At 36.5% G+C, this 20,247-nt stretch overlaps 2 protein-coding genes across 5 annotated transcripts; both read left to right on the plus strand.

Moving 5' to 3' along the window:
* Nucleotides 1-326: 326 nt before the first annotated feature.
* On the plus strand, nucleotides 327-7,156 carry LOC113687711 (putative late blight resistance protein homolog R1A-3). 2 transcript variants are annotated; one of them, XM_027205254.2, is made up of 3 exons: nucleotides 327-1,948; nucleotides 4,149-6,451; nucleotides 6,746-7,156. In XM_027205254.2, exons 1-2 carry the CDS (start codon nucleotides 601-603, stop codon nucleotides 6,413-6,415), a joined length of 3,615 nt encoding a protein of 1,204 aa, XP_027061055.1. In that variant the 5' UTR covers nucleotides 327-600; the 3' UTR covers nucleotides 6,416-6,451; nucleotides 6,746-7,156. The 2 variants fall into 2 exon arrangements, with proteins under 2 accessions (XP_027061055.1, XP_027061054.1); XM_027205253.2 differs by having other exon boundaries at nucleotides 328-1,948; nucleotides 6,700-7,156.
* A 1,072-nt stretch (nucleotides 7,157-8,228) lies between these two features.
* On the plus strand, nucleotides 8,229-13,609 carry LOC113687973 (putative late blight resistance protein homolog R1A-3). Of its 3 annotated transcripts, none has more exons than XM_027205542.2 (3): nucleotides 8,229-8,833; nucleotides 8,957-12,787; nucleotides 13,049-13,609. In XM_027205542.2, exon 2 carries the CDS (start codon nucleotides 9,049-9,051, stop codon nucleotides 12,751-12,753), a length of 3,705 nt encoding a protein of 1,234 aa, XP_027061343.1. In that variant the 5' UTR covers nucleotides 8,229-8,833; nucleotides 8,957-9,048; the 3' UTR covers nucleotides 12,754-12,787; nucleotides 13,049-13,609. The 3 variants fall into 3 exon arrangements, with proteins under 3 accessions (XP_027061343.1, XP_027061346.1, XP_027061344.1); XM_027205545.2 differs by having other exon boundaries at nucleotides 8,229-8,619; XM_027205543.2 differs by having other exon boundaries at nucleotides 8,229-8,574.
* Nucleotides 13,610-20,247: the final 6,638 nt, after the last annotated feature.

The following is a 20,247-nucleotide window of genomic DNA, read 5'->3' on the forward strand; positions in this document are numbered from 1 at the left end:
TTTCCCATAGTTTCTTAGCCAACTAGTTTCTTGGAAAAAGGCAGGTCATGACTCTAAATAAGTGGTAGGTCTAGTGGCTTGGATAAACTTAATCGATCTCTGCATCATTTCGTGGCTCTTTGAGCTGAAAATAACGTTGGGGCATGGGGACCTGAACGTTGACTTGGATGTTGGAACTTATCTCTGCATCATTTCGTGGATCTTGAGCTGAAAATAACGTTGGGGCATGGGGAGCTGAATGTTGACTTGTTGGATATCAGTCAGGGCCCTTGGAGAGCAAAAATGACATCCAAATAAGAGGAGGTTGAATTTCTGGATCGTGTCCTAACCCTAGTACTACTACTATTAGTCTATAAATTGCTACAAATTCTTTACACTACATAAGCTTTGCAGATTCAGTATTGCCAATTGCAGAATACTCCGGCATTGTCTATACTGTCATGTCTTTCTTTTATTTCCCCTTCTGTTTTGTTTGATAAATATCTCTCTCTGCTTTACATTTTTCCAAAACAATACAAATTAAGAAAAAAAAATTTAGAATCAGCCCTTCTGCTTATTACACAAAATAGTATCTGCAGCAGCACTGGTGTTCTGAGAGTGATGGAGTTGGCCACTGCTTGTATAGAATCCGTCGTCCATGAGCTTCAGTTGCTGGAGAAAAACCTCAGATACGATTTGGCTTATATACTCGGTGAAAACAAGCTCTCAGCTTTTACGACCCTCAAACTGAACTTAGCATGTCTCAGAACATTTCTTTGGGGTGCAAGAAAGTGGAGCATCAACATTGTGGACCTGGATCTGGAACTTAATGGGGAGAGTCTTCAATCTTTCTTGTCTACCATTGGATGCACCCTCAAGACATACCAGGATGATATTCACTCTCTTTGCCTTCGACCACAAAGTGAATACGTAGATCAGGACATAGACATTTTCTCTTTTCTGGATCGATCAGGACGAGGTGAACATATATCAGCTTGGGAACCTGTGGTGTTTGGTTTTCGAGCAAGGATCATGTCTTTTAAGCCTAGAATCCTACAGACATACAGGGCTTTGTTGAACCGCTGCTCATCTCAGTCCAGATGTTCTTGCTTGAGAGACGAGGAGCTTGTGGAATTCATAAAGTACCTTCGACAGGATCTTGCGGGTCTTCGTCGTTCTTTATTGTTCAACGCGAACCCTACCGAGCCCAAATTCCGTTTGCATGCACAAATCGAGGCCCTCCAAGACGAGCTAATATTCTTGAAAAATCTCATTGGCTTTGCCAAATTGGGAAGCGTTGAACTTGGTCTATTGGATGCTCTATCGAATCGCCTTGAATATGGGGCTCTCCATGCAACATTGATCTCTTACGAGTGTTCATTTTACAATGAAGGTAATGAGGGAATACGAGTCACTGATTGCTGCTCCAAAATTGGTAGACTCCTCCGGGTCATCAAACCTGTTATAGTTAACTCTAGACTCCTTGAGATGTATATCAAAGTCCTTAGTGCTTCAAGAACATCAGCACGGTTACGTTCCATGGAGATGGGTAAGCATACAATGGGCGACTTCAATGATTCCCTCATAAATCGCCTCTGGGAGCCGCTGTGGAGCAGTACAAGCTTGATGGGTCCTGTGAAACGTCAAATGCAAATACTGTACGAGGGACTCAGATTCTTGAGAAGCATTCTAAGGGAGCTGCCGGAGAATGTCCTGGATGAGCTCAATCCAAACATCGGAGATGTGATGAGTTGTGCAGGAATTATAATCTGCGCCCTTTTTGCCAGCGAAGTGGAACAAATTCCTTATCCTCTTGATGGCTACATTATGTTGGGTGATACCAACAAAAAAATCAAGCGTATTAGGGACGAGACTGGCAGATGGAGCATGACAACGAGTCTTCCTTCTGATAATTGCTTGGCAGGGCAAGAAGTTTGCAACTCTTTCAGTAGTCCTATGTCATCAACAGGTAATCTACATCTCCATCTGTCTATATATAATTTATAATGTCTCTCTCTCTCTCTCTCTCAACTATATTAAGTGGCGACAATCTCTAGAATAATTTCTGCGATAAACAAAAATGTTTTCCAAAAAAAATTTTCTATTTCTTAGCTGTCTTTTGACTGAGTAAACTAATTCCAGCGGCCAATAGTCATATCTGGAAACAAGTTTATATTAGTTGAGAAACTATCAAGTCGCTCTATCATGTGTACCATTGATTCCTCAACCACGACTCATCTTGATTGCTTCAAGAAATTAATGGTCCAACAACAAGGTAAATGTTTGGCATGGTATCAGTATCAGATAAAGAGTCCTCTTTTGATAAGAATATAGATAAGCTATACTTATTGTATAGGATGAGTAGCATGTAGGTTAGGTTCTCTTTGTTAGAGCGAGACCAGGTCTTAAACCTTCTACAAGCTAGTTTTATTGAGGTATTTTTGTAAAGGGTTAAAAACAAAAAAGCCCCTGTGATATATCTAATACACAGAAAAGTCCCCTATAGTTTCAAAACATATAAAGCGACACCTCATATTTTGAACTAAATTGGAAACTAACAGAATTCGTTAAACTTAACGAAAATGACGATCTCAACTGTTAAACTTACTAGATTTCATTAAATTTACCGGATTCTGTTAAGTTTTCCGTTAAATTTATCGGATTCCGTTAAGTTTAACGAATTCTGTTAGTTTACAATTTAATTCAAAACATGAGGTGTCGTTTTGTATGTTTTGAAACCACGTGAGACTTTTCTGTGTATTAAGTATATCACATGGAGCTTTTTTGTTTTTAACCCTTTTGTAAATGAAATGTAGACCCAGAAAGGGGGGAAAAACCTCTATTAGTTTATGCTAGCACAAGAACATAAATTTCTACTTATTTTTGCTAGCACGGAGATTTAATGCTTAAAGCGCTTTGATGTTTGCATAAAATTTGAATTTGACACAAAAGCTTACGTTTAAAGGAGATCCACGAATAAAATGAGGCCATCATCAGAGAGATCACGACGATTTCTTCAAGGCTGGTTGCTCTCTTTATTTTGAGCCAATGGGAAAAAAAGAAGATTAAAAATGTCTATAGTAAACTGGTGAAAGTTAGCTAACAAAAATCAATGAAGGAAAGATTAGTAATTATAGGACAATAAATATATAATTGAAATGGATATAAAACATATAGATCGAGTTACAAAGGGCTTCTCATGACCTTGCAAGTTTAATTGAAATCCTTAAAAAAAAAATATACAGATTTCAACTTTAAACTGGTGAAAGTTATCTAAAAAAATCTATGTAGGAAGAATAAGTAAACTTCTCGACAGTAAGTATAATGAGTCTAGATATGGTAGAATGATTAAATGTTGTTTGCGGCCTCCACGTTCGACCTATAAGTACGTCTATCTTTCCTGTTACACAATGTTGTTTTGCATGTTACAAATGTAATGATATATTATGCATATAGAATGGATTTCATAAGACATTATACTATCAATACATGTGCTGGAGTCGAATATAAATATCCTCATAGTTTTGAGAAAAAAAAAATTAGACAAAAAAAACTTAGATTTTATAACTTTTAATAAGGATTAATCTCATATACACTGGCAATTCATACATTATCATCATTTAATGTATGATAACTAATTTGAATCTGAAATTGAAATCTAAATTTTGTACATGTGTCGTAAAAATCACCGTGATATTATATACTATTTTAAATCTTTAAACTGCGTGTTTCAAAAATAATTGTTTAAAGCAAGTAAAAGAATGCAAATACACTAACATGATTTTTTTTCACAAACTTGCGAATTTCGTTGATCAAGCAATGAACTTGTGCATTCGTTTTACAAAGAAACCTATATACATTTAAACAGCTCTACTAATTACAAATACTAAGTACCGAAAATAGACACAGGTAACCCTAGTTTTAGGATCAATTCCCGTGCTTCCCAGGTTTAACCAAGGAAAAGAAATACACAAACATGATGTTGACAACAAAATTTGACGGAAAGAAATGTTTTGGGATGGTACAATCTCGAGTAAAGTAAGTGAAGTCTTACTAATACACTAGAAATGGATATAAAACAAATAGATTGCATTAGAAATTTTATCATTGGTTTTGTTGTTATATCATGTGTTTTAAAGTTGTAACTCGTTATAATTCTCGACTTACAGGTATGCGCCTGCTTCCTCCTAGTCCTAGGATACCAGAAGTTCATGAAGTTGTGATTGGTTTTGATGATGAGGCACAAACAATAATTGGTCGACTTATTACCAGTGAATCAAGCCAGTTGGAAATTGTTCCAATTGTGGGAATGCCTGGATTGGGTAAGACGACTTTAGCCAAAAAAGTATATGGTGATGCTGAAATTGAGGGCCACTTTCACCTTCGTCTTTGGTGTACTGTTTCGCACGAATACAACCAAAAAAGATTGCTACTTGAGCTTTTGTGTTGTAACAGTGAATACACTCAAGAACAGCTCCGAGAGAAGGATGAGCATGACTTGCTTACAATGCTCTATCAAATGTTGAAGGGAAAAAAGTATCTCCTTGTACTTGATGATGTTTGGGACAGCGGGCTATGGAATGACTTGAATCTTGCCTTCCAGGATGCTCCAAAGGGAAGTAAAATTCTCATCACAAGTCGATTTTCTAACATTACTGCACGTGTTAACCTGGGTGAACCTCACTATCTTCGCTTGCTCACTGAGGAACAAAGTTGGCAGTTATTGCAGAAGAAGGTGTTTGGAGAAGAAGAATGTCCTCAATCAGTACACGGAGCTGGTATAGAAATAGCAAGATTCTGCGGGGGATTACCTCTAACAGTTGTTATCATAGCTGGATTTCTAGCAACTTTAGAACGTGACAGTTGGATTTGGGAAGAATTTGCAAGAAGAATAACTTTGACCATGGTGTGTGGCACAGACCCATGCAAGGCGTCACTGGAGCTCAGTTATGAAAATTTGCCTCCTCGTTTGAAGGCTTGTTTTCTTTACTTTGCAGCATTTCGAGAAGCAGAGAAAATAGGCACTAAGAATTTGGTGTGCCTATGGATTGCAGAAGGGCTTGTGGAAAGAATCCAAGGCAGGAGAATGGAGGACGTTGCAGGGGAGTACCTGATGAGCCTTATCGGCCGAAACTTAGTCACGGTAAGCGAATGTAGATCCATTGGTGGAGTGAAATCTTGTTGTCTTCATGATTTATTACTTGAGTTTTGTAAGGCCAGAGCGAAAGAAGAGAATTTTCTTCATGCATTTCGAGGATACGGCGAGCTCTCAACTTTTAATGAGCCTGCGGACATAACTCGGGTGTCCATTTGCACCACTGGCGAAGATTTTTCAAATTCCAGGCTGTTTTGTCCACGTTCAAGGAGTCTCCTATTCTTTTATCAGACTGCAGCAGAGGATTTTCCATTGGTTGATAGCTCCTTCCTTTTTTGCATTTATAAACATCTTATAGTATTGAATTTGGAGCATATTGCCCTGATGCAAAAGGAGTTTCCAAGTGGAGTTGAATCACTTCTTGAATTGAGGTACTTGGCCCTCAGATCTAACAGCATGGAGTTCATTCCACAATCTATAGCCAACCTCTCAAATTTGGAAACTTTTCGTCTCAAATCTCATGAAACCGTTTCATTGCCAGATACTATCTGGAACATGAAAAAGTTGAGGGTTCTTTGCGTATGGATTTGTGCTCGTCCCCTGCTGAATGACGACGTCCTTAAAAGCTCCTCCACTTTACCTAATTTAGACTTTCTTTCCACTCTGATTCTTCCTTTAAGTCAAGCAGGAGAAAACATTATTAGGAAGATTCCGCACGTCCGCCGACTGAAAATTTTGGTCTCAGATAATGAAGGAGCATGGGAAGCTACTGGCAGCTGCAACTTGAGTCAACTGGAAAGTCTAGAATCACTCACAGTGATGGGTGGTTTCATGGTTCCAGGGGATCATAATATCGAGTATTTTTTTCCCTCAGCTCTCAAAAAATTGTCCCTTAGTGAATTGGGACTGCCCTGGAGTAAAATTTCATTGATTGAACAACTTCCCAATCTTGAGGTCCTCAAACTACTCGTTTGTTCATTCCGGGGAGATACATGGGAGCTGGCCGAAGGAGGATTCCCAAAACTTAAGGTCTTAACATTGTCCCAAGTAGACGTTGTGATGTGGACAGAGGCAGACCCTGACAGTGATGATCATTTTCCATGTCTTGAGCGGTTAAACCTGGAAGGAAATTTAAGATTGGAAAAGGTCCCTTCTTGCTTAGGGAGTTTATCCACCCTTAAAATGGTCAAGGTGCGCTTTTGGGGGGAGGAGAGCAACTACGACAACGCTGTTGACAACTACTCAGTTGTCAATTTAGTTCGGGGAATTGAAAAAGAGCAGATTAACAACGGAATTGAGAATCTGAAGATCCTCATCCGTTATGTCCTGCCAAGATATTGAAGGTCATCAGCTGGAGGGATATACATGACTTAAGAGGTAACTTTTCTCCATCTTCTTAATAAGCTTGCAGAAACATTAATCCTGCATTTTCCGTGTGATTTTAATCCATCTCTTGCTTTCTAGACTCGTACTTTTTTCAGTTGCCGGAAATGCATGCATGAGTACATTGAAATTTGTGAATAAACAACTACTTTTTTTTCCAAGCTGAGGTTGCTACTGGTTTTGGTGGTTTGAGATGATAATTGCTCATCTTTTTGAATGGTGTTGCATTGCTATTCTGATAGGGTTTTCTTGCGCGTAAATGTGGCCTGCATTTCTTTTGTTGCTTAGAGTGGATGATGGAGGTAAAAGCCGGAAGGGTGGTGACTCTTTCCTTTTCAAGAAGGTCGGAACAATCAAGGGAGCTCTCTACTCAGTCCACCTTGGAGTCAAGTCACCCGTTCTGCCCTCTGCAAAAACAGCATACAAATGTTTAAAAATGTTCCTATGAGTAAATATTTTTGGCTGTTGGCATGGAAGAAGTGTTAGTGTATTGAAGAAGCAAAATTTTCCATCTGTATTTTGTGTTGCTCAATTTAGTGATTGTTGTGTGCCTTTTCTTCTGTCAATCTATAGTCAATTTGCCCTATTGATGTATATATAGGGTAAATCACCTTTGATCTCCTGTGATTTGATACTATATCACACATGATTCCTGTATGCTTTAAAAATTTATACACAACTCTCTCATAATTTGAATTATTATAGCAGTGTCACTGTTAATTTTTTGATCTGCTGTCAATATTAAAAAAATCAAAATCAAACTAATAAATTGATTAAATCACCTTTTTACTGCTTTTTTTTTTTTCTTTTCTTTATCTTTATCTTTTTCCTTTGGGAAAAGAAAGGATGATTTAAAGACTTTGACCTACTAAATCTTAAAAGATCTTATAATCTTTTTCAAATATTAAACAGGAAAGGAAATAAGAAATATAAAATACAAATAAAGATTTGTAATAAGAAATATAGAAGAAGGGATTGTTGAAAGAAACAAAGAGTTGCTTGCGTACCACTTTTAAGTGCTAAACTTGATGCAGCTTACTGAGTCTATAGAAGTCTAACATTATTGTTAGTGATTACAGCTCATTAGCAGATTGGGGTTTCCAGACTAATCCAGTATTTGAGTTAATTGATACCCCACAATTTCTAATTAATCTTATGTCAAGATAATTTTTTTTTTTTTTTTTTTTTTAAGGGGATGGAGATGGGAGAAGCAAGAATCCGAAGAAGGAGAATAGACTGAGAGTAGAATTCCCATATCAGAACGAGGAATAGATTCTTAATTTCTAGATTACAGAATTCAAATCAGTTTTGCATGTTTGCAGAACCTCTTGTACATTTTGCATAAAAACTTGGACATTTTGCTATTTAATGTTGGGAATTAGTATCCAATTTCCCATCCTTTAATTTGCTCAAATTTCGGATATTCTCAACTTTCCCAAAACAAAGACACACACGCACCAAAAAAAAAAAAAAAAAAGGCAAATGAACAAAATTGGAGAGCAACTAAAATTTATTCGAATGCAAAGAACATGTGCCCAAACAACTGAACAAGAACCGGGGAAGAAACATTTAAATTATATTGTCTAACTTACTTTATTTATGTCCAAGCTCCCAATAATCATAATAAAAAATATCTCTTCTTTTCGTTGCTTTGGTAGCTTAATTTTTTTTTTTTTTTTTATAGCTTTTATCTCTATAACCCTGAAAATAGACCAAATTGCAAAACTGATTTATATTTTCATGAGTGAAAGTCTTTCCTGATGAAAAGAAAATATTTTGCTCCCTTGACAATATTGGCTGAATCTCTGGATTCTCTGCATTTTCCCTACTTTCTAAACCGCGTGATCATACTTTGGCCCAAAAAAGCTAAAAAGGAAGACAAGAAAGAAGCATCAGCATTGACGTTCAAGTCAATCCTGGTTTGGATTGCATTTTTCTGATTTTTTTTTAAAAAAATTACTATAACGATTTGATATATATGAGATAAAAAGGTGATTGAAAAATGTGTTCGCGGAAAAAAAAAAACAATTTTTCTTTGGAAAATTGCTGTCTAGACAAATGTGATCTGAATGACCTTTGTTCTCTTCTTTCTTGTTAGCTCTGGACAAGGTGAGAAGGTCTGTCCCTACCTTAGCTGCAATAATCTTGAAGGGCCAAATTCAGTAAAGCCAATTTCAAACTATACAAATATGATCTGAATGATCTTGTTCTTTTCTGTCTTGCACTGCTTTTTTTTTTTTTTTTTAATTCAATGATTGTTATCTCAGTTTTCTTCAAAAAAAAATTTTTTTTTTTTCAAGAAGGGAGTTCTTGTTAGCTCTGGACAAGGCAAGGAAGTTTGTCTCTGCCTTAGCTGCAATAATATTCAACAGTCAAGTTCAGTAACGCCAATTTCAAACTATATAAACATGATCTGAATGATCTTGTTCCTTTCTTTCTTGCTCTGCTTTTTTTTGTTGAATGATTGTTATCTCAGTTATCTTCTTCACTGTTTTACAGCTTTGAACAGGGTGAGGAAGTTTGTCTCTGCCTTAGCTGCAATACAATAACATTCAGGAGTCAAATTCGGGAAGATCCTTGCAGAAGAGATTATGGACGGTTACATTGATCGTGTTTTACGAGATCTGGATATCCTCCAGAAGAACCTCAACAAAAGCAATTCGTATAATCCCATCTTTTCAGACACCATCAGGAGGATGAAGTTCCTCAAAACATTTATCAAATCTGAGATATCATGTAGACAGAAGTATGATCGATTACTTCCTAACACTGATGATACAGTTAAGAAATTTGGAGAGGACATTCACATTCTGTCAGTGAGATCAGAAAGTGAAAGTTTCTCAAATCTGATAGGTGTGAGCGATCAATTGGTCTTTGACTTTAAAAGACGGATCGGAGGTTCTCATGAAGGAATCGTGCGTGCGTATGAGCAGAGCATCTCATTCGGATGGTCTTTTGCCACGTTCTACGAGATTGTGGAATTCATAGACCTCGTTCTACAAAATCTGGTGGATCTGCATCTAGTTCGAAAAAAGTCTTATTGTGCTGCTTTGCGTGCTCAAATCCAGGACCTTGAAGAAAAGTTAACATTCTTAAAAAGTTTCGTATGCTTTGCCAAATTGGGAGGATCTAATCACCACGACTTCATCCGCTGGCTAGATCACATTGTAGCAATAGCTTTGAAAGCAGCAAGCCTCTCTTACATGTGTTCCTTTCTTGATGAAGTTGGTGAAGGGCATTCATTTGTTTGCAAAGATGTAGAAAAGTGTCCCTTCCATGACGAAATTGAGTCAGAATACATTGGTAAGTTCTGCTCCATGATCTGTAAACAAATTGAGGAGATCAAGCCTGTTGATCTTCAAGGGGGTGAGATTTACATCGACATCCTTAAAGCTTCAAATTCCTCAGCATCATCACGTACTATGAAGATGGATGAGCATATATTGAACAACTTCAATGATTCTCTCATAAGTTTTATCTGGAAGCTTCTATGCTGCAATTCCAACTTTATGGATTTTCGGAAAGATGAATTGGAAATACTCTTTTCAGAGCTGAGATTCTTGAGAAGCATTTTAAGGATGCCTATGGAGAAGAAGAATGAGCTAAATGAAAAAATTGGAGGGGGATGGAGATTCTTGAGATGCATTTTAAGAAAGCCTAAGGAGGAGAAGAAAGAGCTAAATGAAAGAATTGGAGCTCTGCTTCGTGAAGCAGGCATCATAATCTGCACGCTTGCTCTGAGCAGAGTAAAAGGAGGAGATGTTAACTCCTTAGACACCAAAAAAGCTCGTCATTGTTCTCACATGCTGGTTAATATCAATAAGCGTATCAAGCATATTACAGATTTGGCCAGTGTCTCAAGCAGAGGATGTCTTGCTCCCTGTCATAGCTTCAAGATACAAAAATGTTACAAGCCTTTCAGCTATAAGCTATCAAAAGCCATGAAGTCACAAGCCCTTCGGGATCTGGCCAGTGTCTCAAGCAGAGGATGTCTTGCTTCCTGTCGTAGCTTCAAGATACAAAAATGTTACAAGCCTTTCAGCTATAAGCTATCAAAAATGTTACCAGCCCTTCAAGTACCAATGACCCATGAAGTCACGGTTGGTCATGATGATGAGGCAAAGAAAGTGAGCGATCGACTTATTGGAGGACCAGAACAGTTGGAAATTGTCCCCATTGTGGGAATGGCTGGACTTGGTAAGACAACTTTAGCCAAAAGAGTTTACAATGATAACTCAATTATCTATAGTTTCCACATTCGTCTTTGGTGTACTATTTCTCAAGTATATAACATGAAAGATTTGTTACTTCAAATTTTGTGCTCTGATGGCAAACGTCCTGGGATCAATGAAGAGCTCGAAATTCTGGATGAACATGATTTGCTTCATAAGCTATATCAGAAGTTGAAGGGGAAGAGGTATCTCGTTGTCTTTGATGATGTCTGGGACTTCAGCATATGGAATGACGTGAGATGTTCATTCCCAGATGAGATGAGAAGTAGTAGAATCCTCATCACGAGTCGATTTTCTAATGTTGCTTCACAGGTTGAATGTGGTGGGGAACCTCTCGATCTTCGCTTGCTCACTGATATAGAGAGTTTGCAATTATTACAGAAGAAGGTGTTTGGAGAAGAAGATTGTCCTCAATCGCTACATGGACCCAGTGTGGAAATAGCAAAATTCTGCAAGGGATTACCTCTTGCAATTGTTGCCGTAGCTGGAATTGTAGCAACTCTAGACCTAGAGCATGATGTTTCGGCTTGGGAAGAATTTGCTAAAAGTTTAACTTCCACCGTGGTCTCTCTCACAGAAACGTGCAAGAAGTCATTAGAGCTCAGTTATGAAAATTTACCACATCATTTGAAGCCATGCCTTCTTTATTTTGCAGCATTTGGAGAAGATGCAAAGATTGTTACCAGGAATTTGATACGTCTATGGGTTGCTGAAGGGTTTGTGGAGAATACTGACGGAAAGAAGTTAGAGGACGTGGCAGAAGAATATATGATGGACCTTATTGGTCGAAACTTAGTTATGGTAAGCGAACGCAGCTCGATGGGAGGGGTCAAAGCTTCTTGTATTCATGATTTGTTACTTGAGTTTTGCAAGTCCAAAGCCAAAGAGACGGATTTTCTTCGGGTGTTACGAGGATATGATGAGCTTTATACTTTTAATGAGCCTCGCTACCCACCTCGATTGTCCATTTGCTCCAGTGCAGAAGATTTTCACAAGTCGAAGCTCTTTTGTCCCCAACTGGGGAGTCTGCTATTCTTTCGTCAGAATGCAGGAGACGATTTTCCACTTGCTGATGTCTCATTCCTTTTTTGCATCTACAAGCATCTCACAGTTTTGAATTTAGAGCATGTTGTCCTGATACATAAAGAGCTTCCGACTGAAGTCGAATCGCTCTGTCGCTTGAGGTATTTGGCCCTTAGAGCTGATGCCTTGCGGTTCGTTCCACTATCTATATCCAATCTCTCGTCCTTGGAAACTTTTTATCTGCAATCTTTGGTGGAAGTTTCATTGCCCTATACCATATGGGATATGAAGAAGCTAAGGCATGTGCGTGTTGGGGGTCGTCTTGGTGCTCGTGTTTTGCCCAGTGATAATGTCCTTGAAAACTCCTCCACTTTACCTGGTTTAGACACGCTTTGCTATCTGAGACTTCCTTTTAATCAAGAAGGAGAAGCCATGCTGAGAAGGATTCCGAATATCCGCCAACTGAAAATTGTGACCGCAGACGTAGGAGAGGAGGTATGCTGCAACATGAGTCAGTTAGATACCCTAGAGTCACTGAACATAGTCTCGAGTCACTTCCAAGGTCCAAGAAATCATTTTGAGCTCTCTTTCCCCAAGAATTTAAAAAAGTTGCTCCTTTCTGGATTGAACCTACCCTGGAGTAAAATTTCATTGATTGAACAGCTACCCAATCTAGAGGTCCTGAAATTACTTTGTGATTCATTGCGCGGCAGAAGATGGGAGCTGACCGAAGGAGGATTTCCTAAGCTTAGGGTCTTGACTTTGTCCGATGTGAATGTTGTGGAGTGGACAGAGACAGACACTGATAGTGATGATTATTTTCCTTGTCTTGAGGAGTTAAAACTGGTTGGAGAGTTGAAGTTGGAACGGGTACCTTCTTGCTTAGAGCGTATATCAACTCTTGAAATGATTAAGGTGTACATTTGCGGGAAGAGTGACTATGTCGGATCTGTTATAAGTTTAGTACGAGGCATTGAAGAAGCACAGGAAAACTATGGAAATCAGAATCTGAAGATCCTCGTCGACTGTCAAGCCTGGTAAAGACAGTGAAGGGCATCAGCTGGTCCAAGATGAGGTAACTTTTGTTGTCATTCTCAATCGCTTTGCAGAAATAATCATGCCTTCCATACGAACGAAGTCAATCCATTAATTACTACCCCTTCTGTTGCTTTTTTGTTTTGAAGTTTATTCAACTTTCGGTTGCAGGTAATGCATGCATGAGTACAATGAAGTTTATGAATAATCAAATAATTATTGCCCATTTTGTTTTTCATTTTCTCAACATCAGCAGGGTTATCATGTAACATGAAAATGAAAATGATTCATGTTGTTACAGGCAAAGCTTGGAAAGAACGGATGGAAGGAATGTGGTTGTTCGCAAAGGCAACTTGAAGGAGAAAATGAATGAAGTGATATAGCAGATGGGTCATCAGAGCTCTCAATGTGCGGAAAGGGATACTCTCATCTAGAATTCTAGATTGCTACTCAAGAGCAAACAAGACGAGAGAAACTGGGTATTGCAGTTGTAACCTCAGACTGGAGAAATAAAGCAAAGGCTGGCTGGTTATCATTGAAGAGAAATCAGGGAGAAGATGAGATCTGCACAACAAAGCATAATGGTTTTAAAATATGCATCACAAGCAAGGATTCTGCTGTTAGTGTGGAAGAAGATGACAGTTGAAGAAGCAAAAGATTGTGCATTGCTGAATTTAGTGAGCATTGTATTCCTTTTCTCCTCAAACTCCGGTCAATTGGCTTAGACATCTGGACAGCTATGAATTATGATCTCCTTTTTTTTTTCCCCCTTTTTAGTGATTTTCACTTTAAGCGCTTTATTTGATGTGACTGATGTAATTAGCGTATTGGTTTTTTGTAATCTTACGGTACACTTGGAGCATACACGGTCTTTTTTTTAATTGGTAATAACTCACATGCGTTGAACGTGAATATCGTTTTTCAAGATATAAAATTTTAAATATATTAAATTTCTTTGCAAAACTTTGATTATTGGCATAATATAAACTAAAAAACTATATAATGAACAAAATTAAACAATTGGTAATTGTATAAAATGTTTATTGTGTACAAAACAATTAAAAGTTTATTTTGCATTCTGCAATTATAAAAACTCTGAAGATGGAAGATTATCATATTAAACTAAGTTGTTAGTATTGACTAAGAAACCATATAACGAACTAAATCAAGCAATTGCTACTTATAGAAAACGTTTATTATACACGAAGCAATTAAAAAGTTTATTAAACTCTCAAGATAGAAGACTATCATATCTAAACTAAGTTGTTAAATATTTTACTTGGATTATGACAATAAGGAGAGGAAATTTTCTATTTTTTGTCAAATTAGTATATACAACAAAACCTGAGAAAATGCATAATCAAACATTTATGATTTGGATACAACAAAATTTTATCAATTTAAGTAGTTGTAAACCTTTTCTATTATATTTTTTATAATTATCCATATTTTTTCTGAAGCTTTCTTAGTCAATATGATATAATATAGTGAATTTGATCTTTTATTTTCTCATTAATTGTTTATCACCTTTTGTCGTCTTATTAATCATGATTTTCTTCTAAACCAATTTGTATATAAAATATAGTTAGGTTTAATTATCACACATATAATATAATAATTGGAGATAATTTTAACACAAAATTAATGGTGATAACGAAAATAATTGGTGAATATAGTTTTAAATGGATAGTTTTAATTTTAATTACCAATATTTTTGAGATGTAATTTATAGAAACTTATCATTTTTCTTGTTAGTGCCATTATTGAAATGCAATAACCCTAGATAAAAAACATGAGGGTAATTTAGGCATAATAAAAACTAAGACCAAAATATACTTGCACTTATATTTCCTATTGCCAAAACTCATCATACTTTTTATATAGTAATGATTAAGAGGACTTGAACCCAAAAACTCTTACTTCCTTTTATCTTATCATCCAATCCAACCCTTTTTTAATCACGTCTTAATAATAAATCAAGATAGAATTTGGATTTGCCAAATTCAACGATGTAAGATAGAATTTTGATTGATTTTTGTTCCATGTAAGATGAATGCTACAAAATTTACCAACTAAACTACCAAAAGCAATAACCGCTTGTAGCTAAAAACGACCTTTTCTCACGTATCTGTGATTGTTTTGGAAGGGTTGACATAGACCTGGCAATTGGGCGGGTTGGGCGGTTTTGGGCGGGTTGATATTGGATTTTTATTTAAATGGGTTATACCCAACCCGCCCAACTTTAAATTGGGTTACTTTTGGGTTGGGTCATATTGGGTCATCTCAAACCCATGACCCAAATATGACCCAATATATTAATTAATAGATTTTGATACATAAATTCTCTTAAATATATTTTTGCATATAAATTTTTTTTTTCACACACTAAAACAATTTTGGTCCAAATTGAATATAGCATGAAAAAATGTTATACCAATATTAAACAAGATCCAATCACTCAATTAAATTGAAACTTGATAAGAGAGATACAATTCTCAACCAATTAGTTCAAATATCACTATCCAATTCATTTGAAAATTCTTCAAAAAATTAACGCAACATTAGAACAGGTCCAATGACAACACAACCATCAACTAGTCACCAATAAAGCACATTTTAATCCTTCAACAACTCATTGAGGAAAGATAAATAACTACTGAACACCCCAAAAATGCTAGAATTCAAAGCTGAAACTAATTTGCTTTATGGAACTTGGGCAGCATTCAAACCCAGTGATATAACAAATGGACATATACTGGAACATCTGCAGCAAAAATAAGATGGCAAGTATTATCAACCAACAAATAAGCAGAAGCAACGGAAGAATTGGACACACTAAAGACAACCACATTCTAAATAAATACATGGAACTCATGTTACCACTTTCCGTGTAACTAGAAAACATAGCAATCATATGCAGATATCCACTTGAGAACACTTCAAATGCGTACAAGTGAAAACAACAAATTATCCTAAATCAATCTTCCAAACCAACTAGGCACTCCACAGAGGGTAGCACATTCTTAAGACTTCGCAGTCAGCAGTTCATAGTGGAGCCAAAGATCATGCTATTATGAAAGTCAAATTAGTTGCTAATACCAATCTTAGATCATTGTATCATGTTTCACTAATAATGCTTTTGGCAGGTCAAAGAATCAACATCACAGAGGTAAAAAATGCCAATAAAGCTGACATATTGCTCGGAAAAAGACATGCACTCTGAATCAGCTTTTGTAGTGAATCACTAGTGATAATACCCAAACCTGGTGGCAAGACAAAGAAGTATTCTACGACAACAAAAGTGAAACTTGAAAAATCATGACATTCCATGACCATACCCATTATACACCAGGAGCACAAATCACAACTCTAACTAAAATAACAGTAGAAAGCAATAACAAGTATTCTAAAATATCGAGTTCACATGATATACTTACTAAGTATCAACATTTGAAGATGCATCTTGTTCAGCACTTAATCTACTAATATCAATTCCAAGATCTTGCTCCTCGTCTTCTTGTTCAACTTCAAAATCTTTATCAAGACTCTCTAAAATTTAGCAGATTTAATCAACCAATGCAAAAAAATAATTAAAGAGATCCTAAGCTACTGAAAATTAACAGTCAATGCAACTAAATATCTAATTTACCTTCACTATTATACAACCAATCTCGAGAACACAGTAGTGCCTCCACATTATCCGGCAACATAGAAGTTCAAAATTTTCCAAGAATTCTCCCACCATGACTAAAAGCAGACTCGGACGCGACAGTGGTAATAGGAATACTTAAGATATCTCGAGCCATAAGTGAAAGTTCAGGATATCTAATTCTACTCTCCTTCCAATAAGTCAAAACATTCAAATCTGGTTGTTGCTTACGATCGACTAGTCACTCCTCAAGATACAACTCCAACTCAGATTTGTTACCACTTGCCTTTTGTTGAGATTGGTACACATCAAACCCCTGCAAATATCATAAATATTGAACGTTTAAGGTTATATAAATTGAAACAAAATACAAAAACATAAGAATCAATTTTACTCACATCCATGAGATCTCTAGTTTGTCCATTATCACCATTAAAAGTACACTCCATTGGTGCAGCAGTAATACCAGTGTTGGTCTTAGAGTATTCTTCGAACAAACGAAACAACTTTTGTTTAATACTAAGAACCTTTTCATCCCGTGATTGAGGATCCAACACAAAAAAACAATATTCCACAAACTGGAGTTTGTAACGAGGATCCAAGATAATGGCAAATGATAAGATAACACTGTTGCAGTCCCAATACTTTTGAAATTTGGTCTTCATATTAGAAGCCATCTCGCTAATCAAAAAATCTGGACTATTGGCCTCTTTATTTAAGAGACATTGAATCTTCCAAACATTGGGAAAGTATAAGTTAGCTGTGGGGTATTTACTTCCCGAGAACAAAAGTGTCATATCATAGAAAGGCCTCAAAAACTTTGCAATCTTTTCGACCCTCTGCCATTCCTCTTCTAAAGGACACAACCTGTGGTCATCATCTACATCTTGAAGTCGAGAAAATGCATGTCTAAAAAGTAAGGCCCTCTCAAGCATCAGATAGGTAGAATTCCATCTAGTTACTATATCCTGTCGCAATTTCTTATTTGTCTCCAATGACAGTTGTTTCACCAATTCGGCAAACTTTATGACCCTACTTTCAGATCCTTGCACATACTTTACACTTTCTCTAATTTTATAAATTGTGTCATCAATCACATCCAGTCCAGCCTTTACAATTAAATTCAACACATGTGCACCACAACGAACATGAAGAAATTCACTTCCACAAATAGAAGAACCATTAAATAAAAAATAATTTTGCAATAATCTAGTCACTCTATCATTGTATTTTGCATTATCTAGAGTGATGGTGAAAATTTTTTTATCAATACCCCATTCTTTTAGAAAATTAATCAGCTTCTCGGATAAATTTGGACCATTATGAGGAAGGGGTACATGACGAAACACAACTATTCTCTTCTGTAAATTCCAATTCTGATCAACATAATGTACTGTAAGTGACATGTATCCATCACTAGTAATAGAAGACCATAGATCAGATGTCAAACAAATTCGCCCGTGTACAAGTTCAAGCTCTTTTTTGACCTTTTCTTTTTCTCTTCTATAAATCTTGAACACATCAGATTTAGTTGTATTTCGCGAAATGCTTTTCACAGAAGGATTTAAAAATAAATGCAATTCTCTAATTCCAATGTGTTCCACAAATTGGAAAGGGTAATTATGTTTAACAATTGCAATAGCCACCTTATCACGATATAACTCATGATCAACCGTAGCTAATCCAGTAGGTTGCTCCTCATTATGAGCATGACTTGCCAAATGGCGTAATAAATTAGATGTGCCACTCATATTATCTGCTAAGTACTTCTTACCACATGTTTTGCATATAGCTGTCCGTCTACCATGCTCATCAGGTTCTAACCTATGAAAATGAGGCCAAACTGCTGAATGGGATCTCTTATATGTCTCCGTATTACTCCCATGACTGCAATAATCGACATCATCATCAAGATCACAAGCAACTGACATATCCTGCCATCAGTTTACAAACAGTAGGATGAGATAGGAAGCTAGTTATTTAAAGCCCTAACCAACAGATCACAAACACAAGCAGTTATATATATAATAAGGTAAGCACTAGAAATATAATTAATTATATCATAGTAATTTAATATGATGAACTGATTTGAGAAAAGTTCAAAATTGAAGCCACGGGTCAACATGCAAGGAGAACATGAGAAAGTCTAGCACTAATTACTGCTATTATTAATCTAAGCACGGAAAACATGCAAGTCACTCAAACTCATCAAAGTTCAAATTCATCCATCTAATCATCATCAACTACTCTAAGCCAGCAGATCATGGGGTAATGAAATGTTATCAGTTTACATAAGTCACTTAAACAATACTAAAATTGACATGGGATTTGTATGGTAAAGAAAGAATCAAATCCCTTGTTAAGAAATAAAGAATCAAATCAAATTCGCATAAGCCCAACTCAAACACCCACCAGGCCCCCACCCACAAGCATGGAAAATTGATATCTCAATCCCAAACTGAGCGGGTTACTTGGTTTTTTGGCTGCATAAATATATTTTTATATTGTTATCGTGGAATCAAATAATTCTTTACAATAAATTTCAAGACCATTAAACAAACCATAAAAAAAAACTAAAAATGCATAAACGAAGTACCAAATCTTGACCAAATCCAACATGAAGACTTGAGCAAAAATATATGAGCGTGAAAGTGCTACCTCGGATTATACCTGTAGGAAATAAAATAGTACTGGGAAACTAAAAATATAGAGAAACAAATAAAGGCTTTATACCTGTAGGAACAATAGCCAAGGACATCACAGGAGCAAATGGGGTTAAGGTTCGACAGCTTTAATCTGAGATTTTGTGACTTCTGCTTGGATTTGGGATGATAGAACTGCAAAAAGGGTAGCAGAAATGAACCCAAAGTAGGATTGAAAATTTCTTTCTTTTGATTGAAATCGTTGTTAGCAAGAAAGAAAGAACTCTTTGTCGAGAGGCTTGTGAATTTGCTAAAGAGTAAAGGTGCGAAGCTGGTGGTTGTGGAGGTTCATTCGCCAGAAACTGGTGTTTTTGTTTTATTTGTTTTTTTTAATTGGGTAATGGGTACCCAACTTAATTACCCAAACCGCCCAAAATACATGTGTGTTTTAATTATCCAACCCAAAATTAACCCAACATCCAATTTATCCAACCCAACCTCTTAAATTAGTGGGTGGATTGGGTGGGTTGTTGGGTTTTGGGTATAATTGCCACCTCTAGGTTGACACATTAAAGTAAAGGGGTTTGCTTCTAGGATGAGTCGTGGAATCCTCTTCTGCCTTCCTTGCACTCTTTCTCTATTATGCTTTACTCTTCCGCAAGTAGTTTACTGTATGCTCAAAAAATTCCTTTCATTTTCCTTAATTTTATCAAAATCTCTAGTGATTTTTCAGGTTTGATAATTTTTCACAAGTTAAAATTTAATTCTAGCTGTATTAGTGTTTTGGCATGATGTCCCTTACATTTCACCTAAGAATAGACGAGGACAATTAATTCCGTTTGGATTCCTCATTTTAAAAAAAATAAGTTTTTCATATATAATATTACAATAACATAAACAAAAACAATTTCAAAAGCACCACATCCATACAATATATCAAAATAATTCCAAATATATAAAAAATAAAAAATAAAATCTACACCATTTTCTTTTTTTATCTATCACCATCACCCACCACTACCACCATCATCATTCCCTTCCTCCTTCTTTTTCCTTTCCCTCCCTCTTCTTCCTCCTCTTTCCTCATCTTTCCTCTTCCTCTTCCTTTTCCTGCCATACCCACCCCTTCCTTTTCCTGCCTATGATCTGGCCATGATGTCACGACCATAGACCTCGCCCAGATCGGGAAAAGGGAGGAAAAAGGAGGTG

Source organism: Coffea arabica, chromosome 5e (assembly GCF_036785885.1).
Source record: "Coffea arabica cultivar ET-39 chromosome 5e, Coffea Arabica ET-39 HiFi, whole genome shotgun sequence".
Taxonomy (NCBI): Eukaryota; Viridiplantae; Streptophyta; class Magnoliopsida; order Gentianales; family Rubiaceae; genus Coffea; species Coffea arabica.

Coding starts and splice junctions, on each gene's coding strand:
- LOC113687711 (XM_027205254.2), top strand. CDS start 601: ATGGAGTTGGCCACTGCTTGTATAGAATCCGTCGTCCATGAGCTTCAG. Junction 1,949..4,148: donor TAGTCCTATGTCATCAACAG/GTAATCTACATC, acceptor CTCGACTTACAG/GTATGCGCCTGCTTCCTCCT.
- LOC113687973 (XM_027205542.2), top strand. CDS start 9,049: ATGGACGGTTACATTGATCGTGTTTTACGAGATCTGGATATCCTCCAG.